General features: G+C 48.2%; 1 protein-coding gene across 1 annotated transcript in view; it reads left to right on the top strand.

Annotated features, from left to right (window-relative positions):
* Nucleotides 1–26,607, top strand: part of LOC112401887 (myosin-13-like) — a 43,420-nt gene extending 16,813 nt beyond the window's left edge. Inside the window, 25 exon segments of the mRNA XM_024748414.1 lie at nucleotides 579–656; nucleotides 659–896; nucleotides 4,665–4,738; nucleotides 4,834–4,921; nucleotides 8,432–8,714; nucleotides 10,537–10,768; nucleotides 12,855–13,079; nucleotides 13,776–13,902; nucleotides 13,992–14,110; nucleotides 15,797–15,993; nucleotides 16,342–16,525; nucleotides 16,920–17,089; nucleotides 18,186–18,263; nucleotides 18,265–18,304; nucleotides 19,192–19,494; nucleotides 19,575–19,778; nucleotides 21,608–21,733; nucleotides 22,035–22,082; nucleotides 22,084–22,120; nucleotides 22,123–22,205; nucleotides 24,257–24,315; nucleotides 24,317–24,353; nucleotides 24,448–24,564; nucleotides 25,975–26,109; nucleotides 26,538–26,607. Coding sequence (XP_024604182.1) covers nucleotides 579–656; nucleotides 659–896; nucleotides 4,665–4,738; nucleotides 4,834–4,921; nucleotides 8,432–8,714; nucleotides 10,537–10,768; nucleotides 12,855–13,079; nucleotides 13,776–13,902; nucleotides 13,992–14,110; nucleotides 15,797–15,993; nucleotides 16,342–16,525; nucleotides 16,920–17,089; nucleotides 18,186–18,263; nucleotides 18,265–18,304; nucleotides 19,192–19,494; nucleotides 19,575–19,778; nucleotides 21,608–21,733; nucleotides 22,035–22,082; nucleotides 22,084–22,120; nucleotides 22,123–22,205; nucleotides 24,257–24,315; nucleotides 24,317–24,353; nucleotides 24,448–24,564; nucleotides 25,975–26,109; nucleotides 26,538–26,552 — 3,297 coding nt within the window. The 3' untranslated portion in view covers nucleotides 26,553–26,607.
* Nucleotides 26,608–26,810: the final 203 nt, after the last annotated feature.

Raw genomic sequence — 26,810 nt, 5'->3', positions numbered from 1 at the left:
ACCCGGAAGCTCTCAGGACCACCTACAATTGGGATTTTATGGAGGCTTCCTCACGTAGGCACGATCAATCATTAACTCCATTTCCAGCCCCTCTCCCCTCTCTGGAGGATGCGGGGAGACGACTGAGAATCCCAAGCTTCTAATCGTGGCTTGGTCTTTCTGGTGACCAGCCCCCATCCAGGAGCGCACCCAGAGTCACCTCAACAGAACAACAGATGCTCCTAGTACCCTTATCACTAAGGAAAATTACAAAGGCTTTAGAAGCTCTGTGCCTGGAAACAGGGACAGAGACCAATATATATCTTTTCTATTACCTCACAATGAGCTACATTTATATACATGCAATTTCATTCCATGCTCTTTTGTTCAACAAATACCAAATTAGCACCTACCATATGTCGAGCACTGTTCTGTCATCGCACCAAACAGACCAACAGCCTTGTTCTCACAGTACTTACATCCCAGTGTTCCTAGTAACAGAGTGACAGCACCGAAGTTGACCTTGACTCCTACAGATGATGGAGTCATTGGGATGTACTAGTAAATGCTGTTATCCTCCTCTGTTATCCTCCTTCCAGCCGATGGGCATCTTCTCCATCCTGGAAGAGGAGTGCATGTTCCCCAAGGCCACAGACACCTCCTTCAAGACACCTCCTTGCCCAAGTATGACCAGCACTTGGGCAAGTCCAACAACTTCCAGAAGCCCAAGCCTGCCAAAGGCAAGGCTGAGGCCCACTTCTCCCTGATCCACTACACGGGCACCGTGGACTACAACATTGCCGGCTGGCTGGACCAGAACAAAGAACCCCTGAACGAGACAGTGCTTGGCCTGTACCAGAAGTCTTCGCTGAAGCTGCTGTCCTTCCTTTTTTCCAACTATGCTGGTGCAGAAGCAGGTGAAATTTTTTTTTTTAATTCCCCCTGCGGAAACTCTGTGTAATTACTCATAACTCATGAAGAACCAGTAGCTGGACATGAGCTTCACGTTGAGCTTGATTTATTTGTCTGTCTCTAATCTCTGTTTTTCTTTCTCCTACTTCTATTCTTCCTCTTCCTTAAGAGATCAAGCTCTAACCATATGACCCAGCAATTCCACTCCTGGGTATATATCCAAAAAAACCCAAAAACACTAATTGTTATAATGGAATATTACTCAGCCATAGAAAAGAAAAGAATGAAATTTTGCAGCAACATGGATGGACTTGGAGGGCATTATGCCAAGTGAGATAAGTCAGACAGAGAAAGATAAATACTGTATGATATCACTTATATGTGGAATCTAAAAAATACAACCAACTGGTGAATAAAACAAATAAGAAGCAGACTCACAGATATAGAGAACAAACTAGTGGTTACCAGTGGGGAGAGGGAAGAGGGAGGGGCAATACAAGGGTGGGAGGGAAAAAGGGTTATTATGCGATTATATGAAATCATGTTGTGAAACTTGTGAAAATTGTAAAGCACTGTAGAATTTAAAGAAATTTTCATTCAATAAAAAATAAATTAATGTTTTTAAGTCGAAAAAAAAAATTTTTTTAAAGAGATTAGGTTCTACGGAGGTGAACAGGGCCTCCCAGTGGACACAATAGCCAATACCACATTCTTTAATAGTTTTTTTTTTTTACTGAGATATAATTCATATAGCATAAAATTCACCCTTTAAAAAATTCAGTGGTGGGACTTCCCTGGTGGCGCAGTGGTTAAGAATCCGCCTGCCAATGCAGGGGACACGGGTTTGAGCCCTGGTCCGGGAAGATCCCACATGCCGCGGAGCAACTAAGCCCCTGCGCCACAGCTACTGAGCCTGCGCTCTAGAGCCCGTGCTCCGAAGGAGAGAAGCCACCGCAATGAGAAGCCCACGCACCACCATGAAGAGGAGCCCCCGCTCACCACAGCTAGTGAAAGCCCGTGCACAGCAACAAAGACCCAACACAGCCAAAAATAAAATAAATAAATACATTTATCAAAAAAAAAATTCAGCGGTTTTTGGTATATTTATGGGTTGTGAAACCATTACCAGTACGTAATTGCAGAACATTTTCATCACACCAGTAACCCTTTAGCAGTCACTTTCCACCTGCCTCCTTCCCAGCTTGTGGCGGTTGCCAAACTACTTTCTGTCTCTATGAATTTGCCCATTCTGGATGTTTCATGTAAGTGGAATCATACACTATATGGTCTTCTGTGTCTGGCTTCTTTCACTTAGCTTAACGTCTTCAGGTGTCCACGTTGTGGCAAGTGTCAGCAACTCATTTCTTTTTATAGGTGATTAATATTCCACTGTGTGGATCTTAACACAGTTTTGTCTATCCACTCATCAGCTGATGGACCTTTATGTTTTCTCTACTTTTGGGTACTACGAATAATGCTGCTATGAACATTTTATAGAAGTTTCTATGTGGACATTGTTAATGCTTTTGGGTACATACCTAGGGATGGAACTACTGAATCATATGGTAACTCTATGCTTAACTTTTGGAGGAACTTCCAGACCATTTTCCCAAATGGCTGCACAAGCCAGTATCACTTGTTAAGATTACCTATATATTTTTTAAGTAATTTCCAGAATAAGGTTTTAAAATTATGGACTATTTTAAATGCATTAATTTAACAACTTAATGCTTTTAATTCATGCAATATAGTCATTCATTAGATAATTTTTTACAATTAATGTCTAGTGTATTGGGCAGTATAATATAAAAATGGGCATAACTTTCAACTTGAATGATGGAACACCATCGTCTTCAAATCTAATTAGGGCATCTCTGTAACTGTACTGCATAACCTCACATAGCAGTGATGCCAGGACTCTAAACGTAAGTTCCTGTGTAGGCATGAACCTGGGGAAGTGGCTTTCCTGCCTCTCCTCCCCACCCAAACATATGGTCATGCTAGACCCTGGGGACAAAAGGGTGGAGTGAGAGGAGGGTGGGGGAAATGAGACATGAAATTTCCCCAAGGGCTGAATCTTGATTACATATCAGAAGATAAATCTGAAATTGAGCCATTCAGAAAAAGCAGACCCAATATCACTGATGCCTCATTAAGTTGGGCTGTTCCTTCTAGACAAGAAAAAAATGGACTTGCAGAATATTCTGAGAAACTTCAGTTGTATTACTTTGAAGAGATAAACGGGGACTCGAGAATTTTTAAAAGAGACACTCATGAAAGAAACCACACTCGCCAAGAGGAACATCTCAATCTTGCCAACTATTCAGTTGGATTTCACGTCTGATGTCTAAAGGAAAAGATTCTCCTTGGATACAGAGAGTCTAAATTATACTCCCAGTTAAATGCCACCCATATCCCACCCCACTCCGTTCCCACAGTGATAAAAATCAGTGTTCCCAAATCTGAGTAGTTTGGAGGAATTTGAAGAATCAGAATACAGAAATGGACAAACCAAAAAACCCTCAGCTCTGCTATGTCAAAAGAAAACTACACTCTCACTTCAGGGTTTGGAGGAAGTGGTTTAGAAAGGCCACCACTGACAAAACTGTGCACTATTAGTGGAGATGTAAATTTGTGAAGCCACTACAGAAAACAGTATGGAGATTCCCTTAAAAATTAAAAATAGAACTACCATATGATCCAGCAACTCCACTTCTGGGTATATACCCAAAGGAAATGAAATTACTATCCCAAAGAGATACCCCCATGTGCATTGTAGCATTACTTAGAATAGCCAAGACATGGAAATGATCTAAGTGTCCACTGATGGATAAATGGATAAAGAAACGGTCATATATAATGGAATATTATTCAGCCATAGAAAAGAATGAAATCTTGCCATTGGCAACAATGGACCTTGAAGGCATTATGCTATGCGAAATAAATCAGACACAGAAAGACAGATCCTGTATAATCTCACGTATATGTGGAATCTTAAAAAACCAAACTCACAGAAACAGAAATCAGATCTGTGGTTGCCAGAGGTGGTGGGTGAGGGGTGGGAGAACTGGGTGAAAGGGGTTAAAAGGTACAAACTTCCGGGCTTCCCTGGTGGCACAGTGGTTGAGAATCTGTCTGCTAATACAGGGGACATGGGTTCGTGCCCTGGTCCGGGAAGATCCCACATGCCACAGAGCGGCTAGGCCTGTGAGCCACAACTACTGAGCCTGCACGTCTGGAGCCTGTGCTCCGCAAAAAGAGAGGCCGCGATAGTGAGAGGCCCGCGCACCGCGATGAAGAGTGGCCCCCGCTTGCCACGACTAGAGAAAGCCCTCACACAGAAACGAAGATCCAACACAGCAAAAATAAATTAATTAATTAATAAACTCCTACCCCCAACATCTTCTTTAAAACAAAAAAGGTAAAAGCTTCCAGTTATGACATAAATAAGTTCTGTGGTTGTAAAGTACAGCATGGTAACTGTAGTTAATTACACTGTGTTGTATATTTGAAAGTTGCTAAGAGAGTAGAGCTTAAAAGCTCTCATAAGAAAAAGAAACTGTAACTAAGTGAAGGGATAGATGTTAAGTGGACTTAATGCTGTGATCATTCTGCAATATATACATATATCAAATCATTACGTTGTACACCTTAAACATATACAGTGTTATATGTCAGTTACATCTCAATAAAACTGGTGGGGCAGGTGGGTAGGAAAGGCCACCACTGTGTCCTCAGGACTCACCGGACACACCCTCTGTGTCTGTCTCCAGGCTACGCTGGGGTGAGCGAGAAGGGCGGGAAGAAGAAGGGCTCCTCTTTCCAGACCGTGTCCGCTGTGTTCAGGGTTTGTTTTTTGGCAACTTCCACATTCGGTTGTATTTCTGCCCAGTGCAACGGCGTTTGCTAAGGTAAATGTGCTTCTTCTGGTTTGTGTCCCAGGAAATTTTAAACAAATTGATGGCCAATTTAAGTAGCACCCATCCTCACTTTGTGCGATGTCTGATTCCCAATGAGACCAAGACTCCTGGTGAGTGAGAATCCATCAGAGCAGGACTCCCTGAAATGTATGCAGAATTCTGTGGGTGTGGGTATGGGTGCACACGTGAGTATGTACATGTGTCTGTGTGCATGTGTGTTTCCCTGGGGACAGGATCATGATAGCCTTTATCACTTCTCTGTCTATGAAATAGGGCTGCCAGATTTAGCAAATTAAAACCACGAGACGTCTCATTAAATACGAATTTCAGATGAGACAATAAAAATGTCCTTAGTATAAATATGACCCATGCAATATTTGGGATATACTTATACTAAAAAAAAAAAAAGTATCTACTGTTTCTCTGAAATTCAAATTCAACTGGGCATCCTGGGCATATTTTATCTGGCAGCCCTACTATGAAATTATATCCAAAATGTTATGTACATATATAGGTACATTAAATCCATACCTTTCATAAGATTCTTAAAAACCTTTCCCCCCAACGTGAAGAGTCACTGTATTTGGCAAATAATCAGCTTAGGTGTTCCATAATAAAAACAGCATCAATAACAACTGTTTTCTGAGCCTAACGCAGTCCCATTATTATGTTATCTCTACTGTTTACAGCAGTTCACTGCAAGATAAGCATAATCATCTCCATTTTATAAATGAGAAAACTGAGAGTCAGAGACCAGATATATAGACATAGAACACCATGTGGTACAGCAGACCTTTAACCATCAACAATCCTGGATGCACAAATATGGCTGAGTTTCAGGGCCATTTGTCACAAAGGAAAGAACAAACCATCGCTACGAGGCAGCTCTCTCACCAGCCAAGCTGTTGAATCCCAAAGGCTGGGCTTCTGGCATCAAGGTCCTGCTTCAGCAATGTTACAGGAGAGCAGAGGAATTAGATGATCAAGGAAAAGACCCCAGCTCCACCTACTACTGCCCAAGGGACCGCAGCTGAGTCCTTCAGCTTTCTGGTCTATAAAAGGAGGATTAAAATGGCATTTTCTTTATGCATTCGCTTAGTTATTCATTCATTTATTTATTGAGTGAGCGCTTATAAAGTGTTGACTCATTTTGTAAATATTAACTCATTTAACCCGCCTTAGAGGGCTGTTGTGAGAATTAAATAAGCCAGTACACGTAAAGCATTTGAAACAGGTCCCATCACAGGAACAAAAAAATTGTAACTATGTATGTAGACAGACGGAGGTTAACCAGACTTATTTTGGTGATCATCTCACAATATATACAAATATCGAATCAATACGTTGTACACCTGAAACTAGTAAAATGTTACATGCCAATTACACCTCAATGTTTTTTAAATGCTGGTAGATAGCACTACAACAATAGTTGTAGGTGAATTTAAATAAACTCTGTCAGTTCATGATTAATGAGGTAGACCAAAATATACAAGTGTGGGGGCTTCCCTGGTGACGCAGGGAAGAGTCCGCCTGCCGATGCAGGGGATGCGCGTTCGTGCCCCGGGAGGATCCCACATGCCGTGGAGCAGCTGGGCCCGTGAGCCATGGCCGCTGAGCCTGCGCGTCCGGAGCCTGTGCTCCACAGAGTCCACAACAGTGAGAGGCCCGCATACCGCAAAAAAAAAAAAAAGATTATGGAGAGGAGGTGACGCAGACCCTCACCTCCCCGCCCTCTTCCTTGGAGCTGACTATGGCTTCCTGCTCTTGTCTGGGGATATTAATTTACTCGGTCACCCCTTTAACCCACATTTACTGAGCTGCAGTTCTGTGCTGGGGCCTCTGCTTAGCACTGGGGATGCAGAAATGAGCCCTGGCCTCCAGGAACCCGTAGAGGAGCAGAAAGCAGACACGTGCGTGGCTAGTTTTAACGCCTATGACAAGTGCAATGTCAGTTATATTCGGGGCGGGGGGGACTCGTTGGGGTTGGCGTGAAGGGGTCAGCAAGAAAGAACTTTCTGAAGGAGGCTTTGCATGGCCTGAGAAAAGGTGGCCTGGGGGGAAGGAGACCGACAAGCAGGTCACATGCCTGGGGCGAGGCGTGGAGGTCCCCACATGCCACATTAAAGAGCCCAGGTTAAATCTTCTAGTTGATGAGGAGCCATGGAGGAGACGAGTGAGAGGATCAGGTTTATAGCTCAGAGCAGTCACTCTGGGGGACTTCCCTGGTGGTCCAGTTGTTAAGACTCCGCACTTCCACTGCAGGGACCATGGGTTCGATTCCTGGTCGGGGAACTAAGATCCCGTGTGCTGCACGGCACGGCCAAACACACACACACACACACTGAGAGGTTGCTCTGGCAGCTACAAGAAGAGCAGGCCTGAGAGCACAAGAGGGGCCAAGACCAGGCTGTAACAGAAGTCCAAATAAAAGATGACAAGGACCTGAATTAGGAAACAGATCATGGGGGAGAGGAGGGGAGGCACTGAAGAAAGCTTAAAGGGCCTTAGGCCTTCAGTAATTCAACAGGAGGAACAGCAGCTCTGATGGCTGGTCCTGTGTGGGAATGTCAGGGAGAGGGGAATTTGATGGAAGCACCTTCTCCTGATTCCCCGACATCCCATACAGCTCTACCGTTGTCATTGCCATAACGCGCCACCATTACATATTAGTCAAGAATACCTCCCGGGCATCTGTCCCGGTGAAGGGAAAGGAAGCCAGCATGGAAACGAAAAAAATCTCAGAGAAGGGACCAGTTTAATGGAAAGAAAACCAAGTTTTCAGGTTCACGTGAGTTGGATACAAAGCTGTGGAGGATGAAGATTAGGAAACAGTGTCGGTGTCACTGGAACGTAGGCTACAGTCTAAGTTCGGAGAAAAGATCAGTCCTAGAAAGGCAAGAGTCTGGGAGGTGACCAGTGGGCTGGAGACAGGTCCTGGGTGGACACCAACACTTCAACAGGAAGCAGGAGCCCATATGGCAAAACACACTGAAACAGGAAAACTGTCTTATCAGGGAATCAAGGGCAAAAGGATTGGGATTGACATATACACACTACTATATATTCTAAAATAGATAACTAGTAAGAACCTACTGTATAGCAATGGGGAGCTCTACTCGGTGCTCTGTAATGACCTATATGGGAAAAGAATCTAAAAAAGAGTGGATATGTGTATATGCATGACTGATTCACTTTGCTGTACAGCAGAAACTAACACAACATTGTAAAGCAACTATACTCCAATAAAAATTCATACCAAAAAAAAGGTGAGAGTTAACAACTCAAATGTGGGAGAAAGACCCAATAAAACGGGAATGAAAGAAGCTCATCACATTGTAATTAGAGGCCACTGACCACCTCAGGCTGAGCAGTTTCAGTAGGGCAGTGGGGGTGGAAGCCAGGTGGATGGGAGACCCTCAGTGGCCCTGGACCCTCGCTCACCTCCCAAATTTGCATGTGTTATTTCCTCTGCTTTTCATTTGCAGAAGGGACTCTGGAGTCCATAGGATCTGCACAGCTTGGCTGTACCTCCTTCCCACCTGGACGGGAAAGGTGAAGGTCATGGGGCCTGGGGGGCAAGTGAGTGGAGACTGGGCCTTGCTATGGCCCATTAACCCCAGTCCTAACGATGCACAGGGACTCCATCTTCTGCATCCAGCACAACATCCGATCTTTTATGAACATCAAGCACTGGCCCTGGATGAACCTGTTCTTCAAGATCAAGCCCCTGCTGAAGAGTGCAGAGGCCTAGAAGGAGATGGCCACCATGAAGGAAGAATTTGAGAGAGCCAATGAAGAACTGGCCACATCTGAGGCTCATCGGAAGGAACTGGAGGAGAAAATGGTGTCCCTGCGGCAGGAAAATAATGACCTCCAGCTGCATGTCCAGTCTGAGACCAGGAGGCCCCACCAGTGTCTATTCAAGAGACAGTAGTGCCACTCAGTGGGCCTACAGAGTATTGCATGACTACCCTGCCAGGGAAGGAGGCCAGCCCCTCAGATCACCCTGGAAAACACATCTGCAAAGTGAATTTCTGCTCACTCTGATTTCTCCCTGTCTTCCATAGCGGAGCAAGATGTATTTTGCTGTGGGCGTGAGGGGGATGTGTCTGTCATCAGAATAAAAAGCTGTCAAGAATGCACCAGGTCTTTTTAAAAACTGTAAATAAAAAGACATCCCTGGAAGTTCCCTGGTTGCCTAGTGGTTAGGATTCCGGGCTTTCACTGCCGTGGCCTGGGTTCAATCGCTGGTCGGGGAACTGAGATCCTGCAAGCCGCACAGCGCGGCAATAAATAAATAAATGTTTAAAATTAAATCATTCAATTCAATGTAGAAAGAGTAACTCTCTGTATGTGATTTTCAAGAAAATAATTATACTCTAAAAATGCTTCATATATACGTAATTCATAAATTACTGTTCATTTCCTTTACAACAAATATAAAATAAAATAGAAATGCTTTAAAGATATGCATTTTTTATCAGAGAAATAGGGAAAATGAAACCATACAACCAGTAGGTAACACTCTGGCAGCATAAGGGTCTCTTTTCGTAGAGTTAAGACATTTATCGTTTGCCCTTTTTAATAAACCCCCAACATCTTACTGCTCCCGTTTTCACTTTCCCAGTCAGTACGTGCAGCTGTTAGGAACCCTTTCCGAAGCACAGCGGGCAGAACAAGTTTTGGGATCAGATCTTGGTTTACATCCCAGATCCCCCACTTGGGAGCTGTGTGAACTACGGCAGGTGACATCCTTTTTGTGCCTCAGTTTTCTGTAAAATGGGCACAGCAAGAGTAGCCACCTCGCAGGGTTGTTGGGAAGATCAGGTGAGTTCGTGCTTGTACAATGCCAGCACACAGCACACGTTCAACAAACACAGAGGCTATTCCCGCTAGACTCTTTTCATCCTTTACCTCGAAATGTGTGTCCAGTTCTTACAATACTCTGGTAGGAGAAGACACAGTCCCATTACGTTTAAGAGCATAATTAGCTAATCCTGGCCACTCCAAGAGACTCATTACAGAGTCTTCTGGGACATGTATGTATTAAGTGATGACAAAATCACTTATTTTTGTCTATTTGGAGTTTTCAGTTCCGTGGCTTGAGGAGGCAGGGCTGAGGAGACACAGGGTGCACTTTTCTGTTGAGAGTCTGAAAAGGTAGTCATGGTTGGGAACTATTAGTCAGCTTGTGAAAGCACAGAGGAGATGAGTTGTTTTTCAACTCCTGGTAGAAGGAAGAGTAAAATGGCTGGGGGTCCAAACGTGGCAAATTTGCAGAGGCTTTATGAATGCCATGAACACCTTCGCTTGAGATTAGCTTAGGTGATTTTCTATTAAGTAGATGACATCCTTAGTGGTTAATAAAAAAAGGACTTGGATGATACATATGTGCAAGTGTGTGTGTGGCCATGACTCACTCCTTGACTTGGGTCCAGATAATGGCCTTTTGGAGGGCAAAGCCCTTCCCTTCTGGGGTTGGTCAAGAGGCTGATCAAAAAATAACAATCTGTAAACAACAAGACCCTACTGTAGAGCACAGGGAACTATATTCAATATCCAGTAATAAACCATAATGGAAAAGAATATGAAAAAGAATATATATGTATAACTGAATCACTTTGCCATAGAGCAGACACTAACGTGACACTGTAAATCACCTATACTTCAATAAATTCAATTTTTTAAAAGACATCACGATCTGGTTCTTTCAGGAGACAGAAAGCCTGATGGATGCCGAGGAACGGTGCGAGGGGCTCATCAAAAGGAAGATTCAGCTGGAGGCCAAAGTGAAGGAGGTAAACGACAGGCTGGAAGAGGAGTGGGGGATGAATTCTGAACTGGTTGCCAAGAAGAGGAACCTGGAAGATAAATGCTCCTCCCTCAAAACAGACACTGACGACCTGGAGCTGACCCTGACCGAGGTGGAGAAGGAGAAGCACGCCCCGGAGAACAAGGTGAGCACGCCCAGCCCCCACCAGGAGGAGACAGGCGGGGAAGGAGCCCGTTCACCCTACATTGTCCAGAAGTGAGAGGGGAGCCAGTGGACAGGCAGTTACATCCCAGCGAGTCCGCCTCTGCCCTGTTCTAGACTCCATGGGCTCTTCCCCCGGTCCGGCTGCCTGCCTGGTTGCACCACAGACTTCTAGCCCTAACCCTTCCTCCACAAGCCAAGAGATGCTTCAGGAGAAGCATGTAGCACAGGGGGAGCCGACAAATGTGCCTACAGGGCCAGGCAGATGATGAGGGAAGCAAGTGGTGAAGAAGGCAGAAAGCTGGACCACACCAGGGACTGGCAGGGAGGTCAGAGGCCCAGGGACCCTCGTGCATGCACGAGGTCAGAGGCCCAGGGACCCTCGTGCGTTACTGGTAGAGCGTAGACTGATGCAGCCTTCAGGAACGCCATCTGGAAATTCTTAGTCGAATGAAGAATCCACACATCCGGACTTCCCTGGTGGCGCAGTGGTTACGAATCCACCTGCCGATGAAGGAGACACGGGTTCGAGCCCTGGTCTGGGAAGATCCCACAGGCCACACAGCAACTAAGCCCGTGAACCACAACTACTGAGCCTGCGCTCTACAGCCCGCGAGCCACAACTACTGAAGCCCGCGTACCACAAGTACTGTGCCCCTACGCCTAGAGTCCGTGCTCTGCAACAAAGAGAAGCCACCGCAATGAGAAGCCCGCGCACCACGACAAAGAGTAGCCCCTGCTCGCCGCAACTAGAGAAAGCCCGTGCACAGCAACGAAGAGCCGATGCAGCCATAAATAAATAAATAAATAAACTTAATAATAATAATAAAAAAAAGAATCCTTCAACCCAGTGATTCTGCTCCTGGGTATACAGACCACGGAATTCTTCTGCCAGGTCCATGAGGGGACATGTATGAGGATGTTCATGGCAGTGTGGCTTGTGGTGGGGGGTGCTGGAGGCAAGATCGGGGTCCACCTTGGAGGGATGGAGAGGTGCGGGGCAGAAGATGCACAGCCGGGTATACTACACAGCCATCAGGGCAACAAGATGGATGTAAAAGAGGACAAAGGAAGAAAGAGAAGTATACAGCATGGTACCATTTATGTAGACTAAAATCACACGCACACAAAATCACATACACTTTACAAAAATAAATGAAAAACACAATCCATGATTCACGTCATAATGGTTGCCAGTGAGACGGGGGCAAGGATGAGGTTGGCCAGGTGTGAGATGACCCGCGTCAGTGTGGGACAGACAACCGGGCGTTGATAGGGAGGTGATAGGGAGGGGTGGGGACTGCGGCGAACTGGAGAGCACTTGCCCCGCCCCCAGGTGGCAGCCAGGGCCCCGCACCAGCCAGCTGGTGCCCGGTGGCCTTGTGAGTCCAGCACTGCCAGAGCTTCCAATTTTCCTTGAGAAACCAGACATCCCAGATTTTATGTGAAATCTCATGTTTTTTCAACTTTTATTCAAAAGTTGTAAACTATTATGTGGCCAGATTCGGCCCATAGGTCAGGATTTACCAACCTCTGATCTGGCAGAGTGCCATACATGGAAAAAAGTTCAATTTAACGCCTTAAAATCTCTGCGGTTGGTGCCGTTGTCCTGCTTCCTGACACACAGGACTCCTGTTCTGGATTTTCCTGCATAGCACCTCATGCCTGTCCTTCTTCCCCTTCCTGCCTCATTCTAAACCCTGGGTCAGCTGATAAACAAACCCCCATGGGTGTATTGCGATGAATATAGACTGTTGTGTTCCTTCCAGAGGCGGCATATTTGCATTTATCAGTGTCCTTCCTTGTACCATGTAACACCCTCTTTAAAGGAATCAGCTTTAAGGGGAGGGTTTGAGGCTCTGTGATAGGCCAGTGAGGACTGAAAAAACCCAGAGGCTGCCAATTTCAGGATGATGCAGCCAACACTGTGAGCACCTGCTGCGGAGGCAAAGAAGCAGTAGCCAAAAAACAAAAAAGTCAAAGAAAAGGAAAGAAAAGAATCAACAGCCTTTGCCAGAAGCTTCTGGTTTAATTGTTTGAACTTTCAATTGGTGCTGATACTCTCTTATGTAAAGAATCTTTCAGAAGAAATGACAGCACTTGAAGAAAACATTTCCAAACTGACCAAAGAGAAGAAATCTCTGCAGGAAGCCCATCAGCAGACATTGGAGGATCTTCAGGTTGAAGATGACAAAGCCAGTGGTCTCACCAAAATAAAAGTCAGGCTGGAGCAGCAAGCAGACGACGGGAGGATATTTTATTACTACGCGCTAACGTTGATTACTTGTGGAAGCGCAGGCAGGATGGGGTCTACACAGGACGCAGGGGTTGAGGGTTCCGACTCTAGGGCCAGAATCCCTGAGTTCAGATCTCAGCCCATTCCAAATGAGTCTGGAATGCCGAGTGAGCCACGGAACTCATGAAGCCTCAGTCCCCACCTTGTGAAATGGAGATACAATTAGCTCTACCTCGGAGGGTATGCGTGGGAAGCTCTACCTCGGAGGGTATGCGTGGAAAGCTCAGCACGTAGAGGGTGTTCAGTAAAATGTTAGCTGCTAGTGTGATCATTATCACTAGCATCCACTTGCATGTAGGTCTTTGGGTCCCGAAAGCTCCACTCCTGTTCTAACTTTGTGAAAAGTGAGTTCCAGGACTTCCCTGGTGGCGCAGTGGTTGAGAGTTCCCCAAAAAAAAAAAAAAAAAAAAAATTACTATACTGTAAGAAGATCCCATGGTCCCTTTGAGCGTCATCTTCTCAAAGGTTTGTTTACAAAGCAGTAAATACTTATCTATTAAAAGCTGATGGTCTAAGATATTGGTGATTAAGAAAACCTGAAATGACCAATTTTTTAAACTGACCTTTATGTGTTCTGTATTTTTATTCTTATTTTACCTAATGAGAAGCTAAACTGTCAAACGGTTCAATACTGGGCACCAGGGACCCATGTTTCCCATTCATGTTGGCTTTTTCTTTTCTTTTCTTTTTAAAGAGTAACGTGGAAAGAATGTGCCGGACTGTGGAAGACCAATTTCATGACGTCAAAGCCAAGGATGACCAACAGACACAGTTAATCCATGATCTGAACATGCAGAAGGCGAGGCTGCAGACCCAAAATGGTGAGGATGGGCAGGGCCCGGTGGTGGGACCACTGGGCCGTGGGAGAGGGTGGTCCAAACTCTGACGTGGGGCCACATCTGTTTGCCAGGGGAGCTGAGCCACCAAGTGGAAGAGAAGAAGGCTCTGATTTCACAGCTAACCGAAAGCAAGCAGGCCCTCACCCAGCAGCTGGAGGAGCTTAAGAGGCAGCTAGAAGAAGAAACCAAGGTAAGGATGGTTGCCTCTGTTTAGGAAGGCAGAGTCAGGTGGAACCTGAGAAGCCACCAGGCCGGTTGGGGGCACTGCTGCATCATGAAGTGTGATGCCTCTCTTCCTTGTAGTAGAAGGAACCCGTTCTCGGAGGTTACAGGACCTTGGCAGGACCTTCTTCTTCAGAGATAGAAAACTCTACCAGGGTGCTCCATCCTCAGAGCTCCTCTGTGCCCCACTGGAGGGGCTGATAAATGCCCCTCCCCATCCAGGGGTATCCCCTCCCCGTCACTGTACTAGCCTGGGCATCTCTGCCTCTGTGCATTCTTTCACTCTGCCCTGCAATTCATCCCAGCCCCTTGAAAGGCCCTCCTCTTTCTCCTTCATCACTCTTTGTGTATCACCAGCTACAACACCCACATTTAAGCCCCCCTCCTCCAAGAGACCACATTTGGAGCACCCTTGGGACACCTGCATAAACATGAACACCATTATCACCTTCTTGACGTCAATATCAAGCTATTTATGTTTATAATTCATGTCTCCCCACTAATCTGTAAACTCCTAAAGGGCAAGAATTATTTTTCCCCGCCGTAACGGTAAACAGTAAGTACGGCACACAGAACAGTGCACACAGTAGGTGCTTAGTAAATGCTGTCGATGGGTGTTCGAGCACTAGAATAGGAACCCAGAAGTCCGCAAACCTGCATGAGTGTAATTCTGAGGTTACCACGTGCCAGCTAAAACTTACAGGGCAGTCTCTTGGAATTCCACCGAGTTCCATCTGCCCCTTCCAAAAAAGAAGTGCTATATTTGTCTCCCATCTTCCTGTTATAGGGTAGGGGTATTTGGTGGACTGGGTGGAGGCAGGGGGAGTGGAGGGAACCAGAACCTGAGAAGGTCCATTACAGGAGCAAGGCTGTCCTCTGGCCAGGATACAGCTAAGCTTTCCTTCCTGGTCTAAGTTTTGTTGTTTGTGTCTTTAAAAGGATAAAAATGTATGAGATATTGCACTGGGTTGACCAGAAAGTATTTTGTGACCATTATAATGAGAGCTACATTGTCTTCCCGACCAGGTAGGAGTGAGTGATGGAGGCCTCTGGGCATGTCCCCCTCCTGCTTGGGAAGAGGTGGCAGAGCTGTGGAAACGGCATAGCTCATGTCAGAGTTCCCGGGTGGGGACACAGCCCACTGGTGACACCAAAAGATGCTTTTGGGGTTTTCATGGGCAAAGTACTCCATAACACTGCATTAAGTAGTGAGAAAACGTATTCCCTTTCCAACGCTACTTCAATTCTTCTGATTAAAGAAGGAAAAGGTCTCACTTTGGATACCATCTCTCTAACACTGGTGTATCTTCCTCACTAAGACGCAGAGAGTAGGCCTCAGACACAGAGGCACAGCAGCGAAGTACTTCACTAGAAGGTGGTAACACCGCCTGACCTCCACTGCATTTATTATAGTTATCTTCTGCTTATGGCAAGAGTTAATGGTTTTCCATTTAAATAAATATATTTAAATATAATAAAGGAGTCAACTTTTAAAAAAATGAAGTAAATAAAACAGGAGATATACTGCTACAGCAAAGTTTGTGAAGGCAGCAAGGGAGTGATTCAAGTTGGGAAACACTGGCTGAAACAAAAATACCTTAACTTGGAAAATGGCCACACGTTTTTGCAATTTGTCACCACTGTGATTCCGCAGGCCAAGAGCGCCCTGGCCCACGCCCTGCAGTCCTCCCGCCACGACTGTGACCTGCTGCGGGAACAGTATGAGGAGGAGCAGGAAGCCAAGGCCGAGATGCAGAGGGCGCTGTCCAAGGCCAACAGCGAGGTGGCCCAGTGGAGGACCAAATACGAGACGGACGCCATCCAGCGCACGGAGGAGCTGGAGGAGGCCAAGTAGGGGCTCCCAGGTTACGGTAGGAGAGTCGACCCTAAGACACAAGGGAAGGGACAGAGGACAGACCTTCTCTTCCTCCCCAGGCCTTTGAGTTTTCTTAAACACGCAGACCTGGTCTCCCTGCCCCTCTCCCAGGGTACTGTCCATTCCGCCTGGTCCCCTCGGCGCCTCCTAGGTGACTGCTTTGCCCATTTGGGGACTCTTCAGGTGATACGTACTGTCCAATCATCAAACTCTAGGTCTTCTCAAATTCCAGTCCTTTATAGACGGCTCAATTCCCTTCCGATCTGATAATTACTTCTGAAATGGTCCACCTTTGTCAACAACAACAAACCTGGTTCTCTTAGGAAAAAACTGGCCCAGAGGCTCCAGGAAGCAGAGGAAAACACAGAGGCTGTGAGCTCCAAGTGTGCTTCCTTGGAGAAAACCAAGCAGAGGCTCCAGGGAGACGTGGACGACCTGATGCTGGATTTGGAGCAGGCCAACACCGCCTGCGCCTGCCTGGACAAGAAGCGGAGGAACTTCGATGAGGTCCTTCCTCACCGCTTGACGGCAGCCACAATGCAAGAGATGTGTGAGATGCACACCTTCGGGGAGGCCCTCGAGCATCAACTCCCAGTGTGGAGGGTTTGGGGCTTTGCGCTGTCTCTTTACTTTTGTGACAGTCCCTCCAAAATGAATTTTATTTTTCGTTAAAGTTAATTCAACTTACTTTGAGATCAACATATCTTTCAAGAATACAGCAGATCTTTGTAGTGGTATCAGAGTTTGGAACCCCTGAGTTTGGGGCTCACCCTGTTTCTTTGGTCCCTAAGGATAGAAGGGTCCACCTTGTCATTGCTGATGGCCCTTGTTGACAGTAGACATGACTCATCCAAGTCCCTGGCCCTTTCGGCTTCTCACGTGTCCCTCTGTCACCTCCTAGGTCCTCGCAGAGTGGAAACAAAAATTGGATGAGAGTCAAGCTGAGTTAGAAGCTGCTCAGAAAGAGTCCAGGTCACTTAGTACTGAAATCTTCAAGATGCGCAATGCCTACAAGCAGGTGGTGGGTCAGTTAGAGACACTGAGACCGGAGAACAAAATTCTGCAAGGTGAGCTCTCCCCATCACAGGGGTGTGACAGTCCCCAGCTCTCTCCCCATCACACGTGACGGCCCCCAGCTCTCTCCCCCCAACAGGTGTGTGACAGTCCCCAGCTCTCTCCCCATCACAGGTGTGTGAGTCCCCAGCTCTCTCCCCATCACAGGTGTGTGACAGTCCCCAGCTCTCTCCCCATCACAGGTATGTGACAGTCCCCAGCTCTCTCCCCATCACAGGGGTGTGACAGCCCCCAGCTCTCTCCCCCCAACAGGTGTGTGACAGCCCCCAGCTCTCTCCCCATCACAGGTGTGTGAGTCCCCAGCTCTCTCCCCATCACAGGTGTGTGACAGTCCCCAGCTCTCTCCCCATCACAGGGGTGTGACAGTCCCCAGCTCTCTCCCCCCAACAGGTGTGTGACAGCCCCCAGCTCTCTCCCCCCCACAGGTGACAGCCCCCAGCTCTCTCCCCACAACAGGTGTGTGAGAGTCCCCCTTCTCTTCTGGCCACCCCTCCCCCATTTGGCCACAGCATCCTCCTTCCTGCTGCCCCACAAAATCCTCACATCTACTCAGTTTACCCTGAGACCCAAACTCCCCCAATGTAAGGCATCGTCACAGCCAAGCCTTGTTCTTGAGAACAGAGGGCTCACTGGGCTGCTAAGCTCCCTGCTCTTCTACAGAACATATCTCCCATGGATTCTGTCTCTACATGGCTTTGTGTCCTTGATCCTGTCACTAGATCCCTTAGGATCTCAGACTGCTGACCTATAAAACCAGACCAGATCCAGTGCCCCCTAAAGCCCCTTCTATTTCCGAGACCATGATTCTATGTGTTTTCTCCACAGTTTTCTCCCCCGGTCCTCTCTGTGCCCATTCTGTGTACTGTGTGAAGGTTCAGGGTCATACAGGTGTTCTGTTGCTTCTCCCCATGCATCTTCAGGTGAGGCCACACACCTGTGTCTTGTCCACACCTTCCCCGAAAGGTTTCACTGTACTTGTTCTCTCCTGTATGAATGTCATGAATGAATCACCAATCCCCAAATTCCCTGGCAAATGCCTGTGCTATCAGACAGAGCCTGTGAAAACCACCTAAATCAAGCCTGTCCTTTGCAGAAGAGATGACTTAACCATGCAGATTGCGGAAATGAGCACGAATCATCAGGAAGTGGAGAAGACCAAGAAGCAAGTGGAAAGAAAAGTCAGACCTCCAGGCTGCCCTAGAAGAGGTGGAGGCAAGTGTCTGGGATGTGAAGGAGGGCGGGGCACTGAGGAAGGGGACTAGACCACCCCCAGGGGCCCTTCCTGTGGGAGGCACTGGGGCTCCAATGGGAAGAATCCAGCCCCACCCCTGCCCTGGGGTGGGGGGACCAGCTGCTCTCTGCTGCTTTGTCTCCTGGGTGTCCTCTAGTCCATCGTATTTCTCCTACTGAATAAATAAACTTGTTCATTATGTCCTCAACGTCTTCCTCTCAGAAAGCAAGAACTCAATCACCAAACATCCTGAGAGCCAGCTCAGAATGCCTTAGTTTAAACAGAGAGTTATACACAGTCATCTTTGGCTGTTGGGAATTCTGTGTGGTCCAAAGAGTGCAGTATCCTGATGCAATCATCAGTTGTGGCCAGTGAGGGGTTTGGGGCTTTGCGCTGTCTCTTTACTTTTGTGACAGTCCCTCCAAAATGAATTTTATTTTTCGTTAAAGTTAATTCAACTTACTTTGAGATCAAAGTACTTACTTTGAGATCTTAAGACGTTCTAGGGAAATCTGCACTATGCAGGATAACAGGAGAGCAATTCCTCTGCCTTTCTCTGTCTTTTTTGAGAAGAGGTTGGCTCCTGACTTACGGTCACTATTTAAAAAGACACAGTAATCAAAATGTTTACTAATTGAAAACGATGCTCTGTCCTCCTCAAGACATAAGATTGTTAACAACAAAGCTTCAGTTCTAGTTTCATTACTAGTAACAGCTTGGGAGCAAACTGTTTGACCTTTTTGAGTACTGTTCTATTTATTTGTAACATGAGTCTAATAATACCCATTTTATCATAATGGGGATGCAAAACCTCATTCAAGAAGGTGGCTGCCCCCGGCAATCCCAAGCACTCCTTGACTTTTATCAGGGTTCCTTGGAGCATGAAGAGAGCAAGATTTTGCGTGTCCAGCTAGAGTTGAACCAGGTGAAAGCCGAGCTTGAGATCACTGAGAAGGACGGAGAAATCGAGCAGCTGAAAAGAAACAGCCAGCAGGCAGCAGAGGCCATGCAGAGCGCGCTGGATGCTGAGATCCGGAGCCGGAATGATGCTCTGAGGCTGAAGAAGAAGATGGAGGGGGACCTCAGTGAGATGGAGATTCAGCTGCGCCACTCCAACCGCCAGGTGGCAGAGACCCAGAAACACCTGTGCTCAGTCCGGAGCCAGCTCAAGGTGAGTGCACGGCCCCCGGAGGACCTGGCGGGACCTCAGCCTGCCCTGGGCTCCGGTCTCACCCCTGGTTTCTCATGAAGGACACCCAACTGCATCTGGATGATGCCCTGAGGAGCAATGAGGACCTCAAGGGGCAGCCGGCCATCGTGGAGCGCAGGAATGGCCTCTTGCTGGAGGAGCCGGAGGAGAGCAAGGTGGCCCTGGAGCAGACGGAGCGGACCCGTAAGCTGTCGGAGCAGGGACTGCTGGATGCCAGCGACCGCGTGCAGCTCCTTCACTCCCAGGTGTGTCCATCCTTACTCCACCCAGGGTCCACCCTGGAGGCAGGCAGGACCCAGGCTTGATGGAAAGGAGTTCCCACCACTCCTTCCAGGCTAGTGGTCAAGACAAACTTTCATTAGGCCTAGTTCTTGGAATAACTTTGTCTCTAGATGGACAGATTGCTAAGCTTTCTTTTATCTGAAGATAAAAGATCATGGGGAAATCGGAGCAAGGAATGACGAATTATTGCATAAAAGGGCTGGCAAAGGCTTCACGGGGGCAGTAACAGATAAGCTGCAAGCTTAGAAAATTAGGATTGTCTTTTGAAATAATTACTTTTAGGAAAGTTAAAGAATTCCTTGTTTCATTTTTTACTTTTTTGGACCACGCCACATGGCATACGGGATCTTAGTTTCCCAACCAGGGATCGAACCCGCGCCCTGCGCGGTGGAAACACAAAGCCCTAATCACTGGACCGCCAGGGAATACCCCCAAAATTCCTTGCTTTAATAACTGTTTTTTGAATTAGCCAAAAAAACAGAAAAATACCAACCATATTGTTAGCATTTTGGGATCTCTTATTCTAGGCTCTTGTTTCTATACATAAATATGATATTTTTTGTAAACGTGATCAATCCTTTTGCAACTTTTCTTCATTTAACGACGTGTTGTGAACATATTTCTATATTTTAGGGGGTTTTTTGGGTTTGTTTTTGTTTTTTGTTTTGCAGTACGCGGGCCTCTCACTGCTGTGGCCTCTCCCGTTGCGGAGCACAGGCTCCGGACGCGCAGGCTCAGCAGCCATGGCTCACGGGCCCAGCCGCTCCACAGCATGTGGGATCTTCCCGGACCGGGACACGAACCCGCGTCCCCTGCATCGGCAGGCAGACTCTCAACCACCGCGCCACCAGGGAAGCCCATATTTCTATATTTTAAAATAGTTTTCTACGGTACAGTTTTTTAATGGCAGCAAAGCAGTCCATTTTAGTTGTGTATTATGGCACTTTTATTTAATCAGTCTTCTATGGTTGTATATTTTTAGACTGTTCCCAATAAAAATTTTTATGATTAGAAGATTGTATGACAAACTTCTTCATAACTAAATTTTCACATATATCCATGATTACTATTTCCTTAATGTTCCTGGAAGTATATATTCATGGTAGAAACAGCAAAGACATTTATGATATGTTGTAAACTGGTCTTTAAACAAAGTTGTCCCGATTTTTATTCCCATGGGGAAAATATGTGAGAGTGCTTAGCTATGATTTTTTTTCATCTTCACCTATTTTGAAATGCCTCATTTTAAAAGTTCTTGTTTCTTCGATTACTAATGAGGCGGAACATTCTGTTCTATTTGTTGGCTATCTGTATTTCTTCTGGTGTGTCTTAGCTATTTGTACTTTTGCCCTTTTTTCTTAATGATTTGTCTTTTTTACATATTAAGGAAGGCGATATTTTTTCAGTCATGCACACTGCAAATGTTTTCTCGTTTGTCATCACCCTAATGACTCTACGTGCAATGTTTCGATCATGAGAATTATTTTTCATTTCACAGTTATGTCAACCATTTCCTTGTTCCAGCACCTTTAACTAAATAATCTATCCTTCCTCAAATATTTGAATGTCCACATTTATCATTCACTCAGTTCTTTTCTGTACAATTCTCGGGCCTGTTTTGGGATATCTGTCCTATCAAAAATGAAAGCGTCTTTTTAATTTTTTCACCTGTGTGAAAAATAAGAAATGGAACGTTCTCGAGATTGACTTCTTTCCCCACCCAACCCTCTCCCTTCCAATCGTTGTAAGTGTCCAAATGTAGCCCGAACCTCTTATCTGATTTTTCTTGTAGAACACGTGCCTTATAAATAGCAAGAAAAAACTGGAAGCTGACATAGCCCGATGCCAGGCAGAGGTGGAGAACTCTATCCAGGAGTCCAAACAGGCAGAGGAGAAGGCCAGGAAGGCCATCACGGATGTGAGCTCCATTCTTTCTTATCAGAGATGCTGTCTGGAGATGAGAAAGGGGCTTCTAAGCCAGGACCTGCAAGTAGGTTTCCTCTCCTCACCCCTGCATTCAGTCAGTGGTGGCTTCCTGGAGAGACGGAAGGAGATGGAGTCTCAGCAGAGGCCAAGTGGGAGGGGAGCCATGCAGAATCAGCGGTGGCTGCGGGAAGGAGGAAAGCATCAGCATGCCTAGCACCAGCCTCACAGCATCCTCCGTGTGCCCGCATAGGAGGGGTGGGTGGCCCACTGATGCCTCCTGTGAACTTAACCAGGCGGCCATGATGGCCGAGGAGCTGAAGAAGGGGCAGGACACCAGCGCCCCACCTGGAGCGCATGAAGAAGAACCTGGAGCAGACGGTGAGGACCTGCAGCACCGCCTGGATGAGGCTGAGCAGCTGGCCCTGAAGGGCGGGAAGAAGCAGATCCAGAAGCTGGAGGTGCGGGTAGGGTGGCCGGAGAGGACTCTCACTCCCGGAGTGACACCAGTTCAGCCGCCTCTGGCAGAACCACAGTCCAGAAACTTAGGTGGCAGGGAAGTGGGCACTGAGTCGACTGTAGGTTCAGTTTGAGGACCACTTGTGAAACTCCCTGTGAGCCAAATGTCCCCCCTACTTCTTCCTCTCCGGTCCCTACGCCCCAAGACACACACAAACCCACTTTCGAATGCGTATCCCTCGATACCTACAATGTAATGACATTTCAAATGTTCACATTCTGTTTTTATACAGATTCAGATCTACGTGAATGGAAGGGGAAACATACCTTACAATCATAAGATTACACATTTTGGTACAATTTACATTTTGGACCAGGCTCCACTTTGATAAACAATGGCCCATCCTACATAAGATATGCAGTCTCCCTCGCCCTCCCGTTCCGGGAGCTCATTCCCTTCCCAGATTTCCTAATGTCGAAACACAACTTGCAGTTCTGCTGCATTCCTCAGCTCCATCCTAAATGCAGGGTGACTGGCGTTTCCCCCAGGCTAACTCGCCAGCAAAGTGCGATCCACACGCAGGACAGTCCTGATTTTTCTTTACCTGGGAGTGTATTTTGTAGTTTTTAGTTTCTTTGCTGGTGGTTCCCTTTGTTTCCTATACCCCTTGCTTTTCCCGTTAGACCCTGGATGGCTTGTTTTATTTGTTTTTCTAAACAGGCTGCATTACCCATTTGCAGTTTGGAGAAGGGCTCGGAGGAAGAGGATGTTACACTGTCTCTGCTGCCCCCCAGAGAACGGGCACGAAAGAGGGAAAGAGGATGAAGGGGAGGAGAAGAGAGGGAAACAACTTCTCCCAGCAGGAAAGACCCAAACACATTCTTCATGCCAGCCTCCCAAGGATGTGGTCACCAGCACTCATACACTTTAAATGTGAAACAATTTTCTGGCTAAAAACTACAAGGCTGTAGACACATGAGTAACAAAAGTAAACACCAGGGAAGTCAGAGCTCCCCCCAGAATTCTTTAAATGCTTATTTTTAATTATTCCCAGTCCTCTTCTATTGAAACAAACTTGGGCTTGTCCTTCACACGGACCCCTCCCTGGACGGAGGAATTAGATCCCATGCCACCCTCTTTGATACTCTGATTCCTGGGTTGGCAGGGAACCCTCCGCCAACCTCCCCTCTGTCGTGGTGAGGCACCTTGACTGTCCTCCAGTCCCCAGCTGCCCAGTTATCTTAGTTTCATGAACCTTACAGAGGCCTAGAGAGAATTCCCAGGGAAGCTGATGGAAGACAGCTTCCCGGGGCCGGTGGGTGGGGTCTTCTCTGGAACAGTGCCCAGAGCTGCCTGTTCCACTGGTAGATTTCAAGGTTGATCCAGTGGCTACTGGGATGCCCAGGGACTGGCTGCCACCTCCACCACTGGGCTCTCCCTGGATTGAGGAATCAGGCTGCCCCCTCACGACTTCAGGAAAGGCAGACACAGCTATGAAATCAACAACACCTGTGTAGTGCTTTATCCTCAACAAATACTTCCACAGACTTTGTCTCATCTGATCCCCACATTCAAGGCAGTTTGGGCCGGAATTATCATCACCATTCTAAATACACGGAAACTCATACTCAGTGATGACAACGGGCTTACTTTGGATGGATCAGCTGGACGGGGGGAGGGGCTGAAACACACCTTGGACTCTACCTGGCCCAGGTTCTCTCCATGACCCCTGCCCCCTTCCTTGATCAGGAAGCCCTCACCGAGCTGCATGGCCCCAGGGGAGGCGTCACTTTTTTGCAAAGCCTGGTCCACTAGGCGAGGCGCGTGCACCCGGGGTGCTCCTGCCCCAAAGACGGCGTCTCGTGGTCACTTGCACAAAGCCACGGCACGGACTAGTGGCGGCCTTGGGAACCACATGTGATCCTGAGCCCTACGAGGAGTCATCTGCGCAAAATATAACTAGAGCATCTTGAGTTTACCCTAAAACAACCGGCACGTGAGTGGGTGAGAAAAGCCTGGGAGGCGTGACCTGACCTCTGTGCTCTCTTCTGGGAGCAGGAGTCACGTAGCGGGCTAGAGGCTGAGCAGAAGAGGGAAGCCCAGGCGCTGAAGGGCGCGCAGATACGAACGGAAGGTCAAGGAAATGACTTACCAGGTAGGCAACGGCTCTCCTGCATCCCCTGGATCAGACCCGGCAGAAGCAGCGGGGGAGGGGGTCTGGGGCCCTGGCACCGACGCTGTGTTGGCAGGCTGAGGAGGACCGCAAGAACATACTCAGGCTCCAGGACCTGGTGGACAAGCTGCAGGCCAAAGTGAAGGCCTCCAGGAAGCAGGCGGAGGAGGCCATGAGTAGGGGGTCCCGGGGAGTTGGTGGGGGAGGCGCCCTGGCAGGAGTCCGTCCCTGTTTCACAGCGCCCGCGGCAGCTGAGGCCTGAGTTTTCATTTGCAGGCTATAAACACAAGCTCAGGACGCCTGCCCTTTCCCTCTCGGGTCTGCATTATGCAAGCCTGCCCCACCTCCCCCTCCCCGGGGCCTCCTGCCTCACTAGTCCTGGCCCCGCCCCTGCATCCCTTCCCTCTGCCTCAGCCCACCTGGCTTTAATCCCACCCACACTGGCTGACTCCACCCACCCCCAACTTACTCAGAATTCCCTGCCCTGTGAGCTAACCTTGAACACCTGGCCTTAATTCACATCATCCCATCTCAGCCCTGGCCCTGGCTTCTACCACCTCCATCCCTCCCTGGCCTCCCTAGCTCCCACCCTCCAGTTCATCCTTTTTGATCTGCCCTTGAGCAAACAGGTGAAACCAACAGTGAGGAAATAGTTTGGGCTGAAACCAACATTTCCCAAATATCTTCTGGGGCCACTAGGTCTGGAGGATGTTAATAGCAGGAAGTTGGGGCAGCAGGTGCGGGGGAGGGGGAGGTATTTTACAGAAAAGAAATCGTTCGGGAAACTCTGGGTTACACAAAGTTGGACGACGGGTGGCTTTACTTCAAGGATTTCTCAGATTTTGCAGGTAATACGGGATGGACTCCATAGTGGAAAAGGCGTTCTAGACTGTAGCATTTCCCACCCTTTAATGGACCTTGGCATCTTTGTATTGGAGGCAGAGCATCCCACAGGACTAGTGTCCTGAGGAACAAAACCTGGGGGAGTCTGGCCTAGATAAATGACTGAGGGTGTGGCTTCTCCCCTGTCCTTTTTACTCCCCGCCCAAGGGCCTGGTGCTTCTGTCCTGACCTCTGGGAAGCAGATCGGAACTGGTTAAGTTGGGGGAGGATCAGTACAGTCGCAGCAGGACTGGCCAGGCTGGAGGGGCCCCGGGAGGCCACCTTCATCAGAAACGCTTGGATGGCTCTCACACCCATACAATGCCCGGGCTACAGGCAGACAGTACGGGGAGCAGGCCCGGGCGGGGTTGGCGGGGGCGGGGGCTGGACCTTTGGTCTCTGACAGCTCCACATGCCTTGGGACACTTGGATTTCCTCCCAAGAGCTCCGGGGTTGGGGGGATGGCAGAGAGGCGGGGTACAGGGGAACATGCAGGCATCCTGGGGGCAGCAGACCCGCAAGGTAACCAGGCAGTGCACACAGGAGCCAGGGGCATCGTCTTCACCGCTGCAGAGCTCAGCTTTCCCTCCTCTGCCGCCAGGGAATTGGGGGCCCAAGCTCTCCTGGTTCCGCAGTTCCCCAGAGGCCATCAGGGACTGGGGGCCTCAGCGCCAGAGCGAGGGGCTTCCTCAGCCTCCTGCCCCCTCCACCTTCCGTTCAGGAGGAGCAGGTTAACACGCAGCTGTCCAGGTGCCGGAGGGTCCAGCGCGGGCTGGAGGAGGCCGAGGAACGGGCGGACATCGCCGAGTCCCAGGTCAACAAGCTGCGGGCCAAGAGCCGCGACGTGGGGGCCCAGGTGAGAGCAGACTTCCTCCCCAGCCGTCCTAGGACCCAGGACCAGGCAGCACCCAGCAGAGTTTGGAGGGTGCCTGTCAGTGCACCTTCCCCGCTGCTGGTCGTGCAGCCACAAAAGTCATTGCTTTAGCCTGGACCCTGTGGTTCCAGGCTCACAGGAGCAGTGCGGGACCAGGGCCAGACCACCCCATCATCCCCGCCCCTCCCTGTTGCAAGAGGCGCTGCCCAAGAAGCCCCTGCTTTGGGGGGAATTCACCCCAACTCCGGGAGCTCGACTGGTTTGTTTTTGCAACGCGCAAACGGAGATAAAGCCAGGCCTGAATATTTTCCTGAGGCTCCAGCATCTCCAGCTGCCCCCACTTGAAGACAGTGCCCAGCCTCACCTTTGGTTTGACACATTTCCTGTGTACAATTCTTTTTCTCCCCCAGAAGATGGAAGAATGAGCCCTTCCCCCCCCGTTGCCATGGGACACCTCGGGAAAATGGAGAGAAGGTGTCGTGAGAAATAAATTCTCCTGACTACTGGGATCCCTGGCTCTGCTGTGTTTATCATCACGGTCCATTCCTCCTCCGTGGGGTGGTTTTCAGATTCTTGCCAGGTCTATTTATAAACTATAAAGAAAGTAAGGGAAGTGAAAGCAGACCCTCCTGGCCCTGAGAAGGAAGGGTGGAAATCCAACTCATCTCGAGATATATCACCAG

Source organism: Neophocaena asiaeorientalis, unplaced genomic scaffold (assembly GCF_003031525.2).
Source record: "Neophocaena asiaeorientalis asiaeorientalis breed wild unplaced genomic scaffold, Neophocaena_asiaeorientalis_V1.1 scaffold543, whole genome shotgun sequence".
Lineage (NCBI taxonomy): Eukaryota > Metazoa > Chordata > Mammalia > Artiodactyla > Phocoenidae > Neophocaena > Neophocaena asiaeorientalis.
This window is presented reverse-complemented; position numbering and strand designations above follow the sequence as displayed.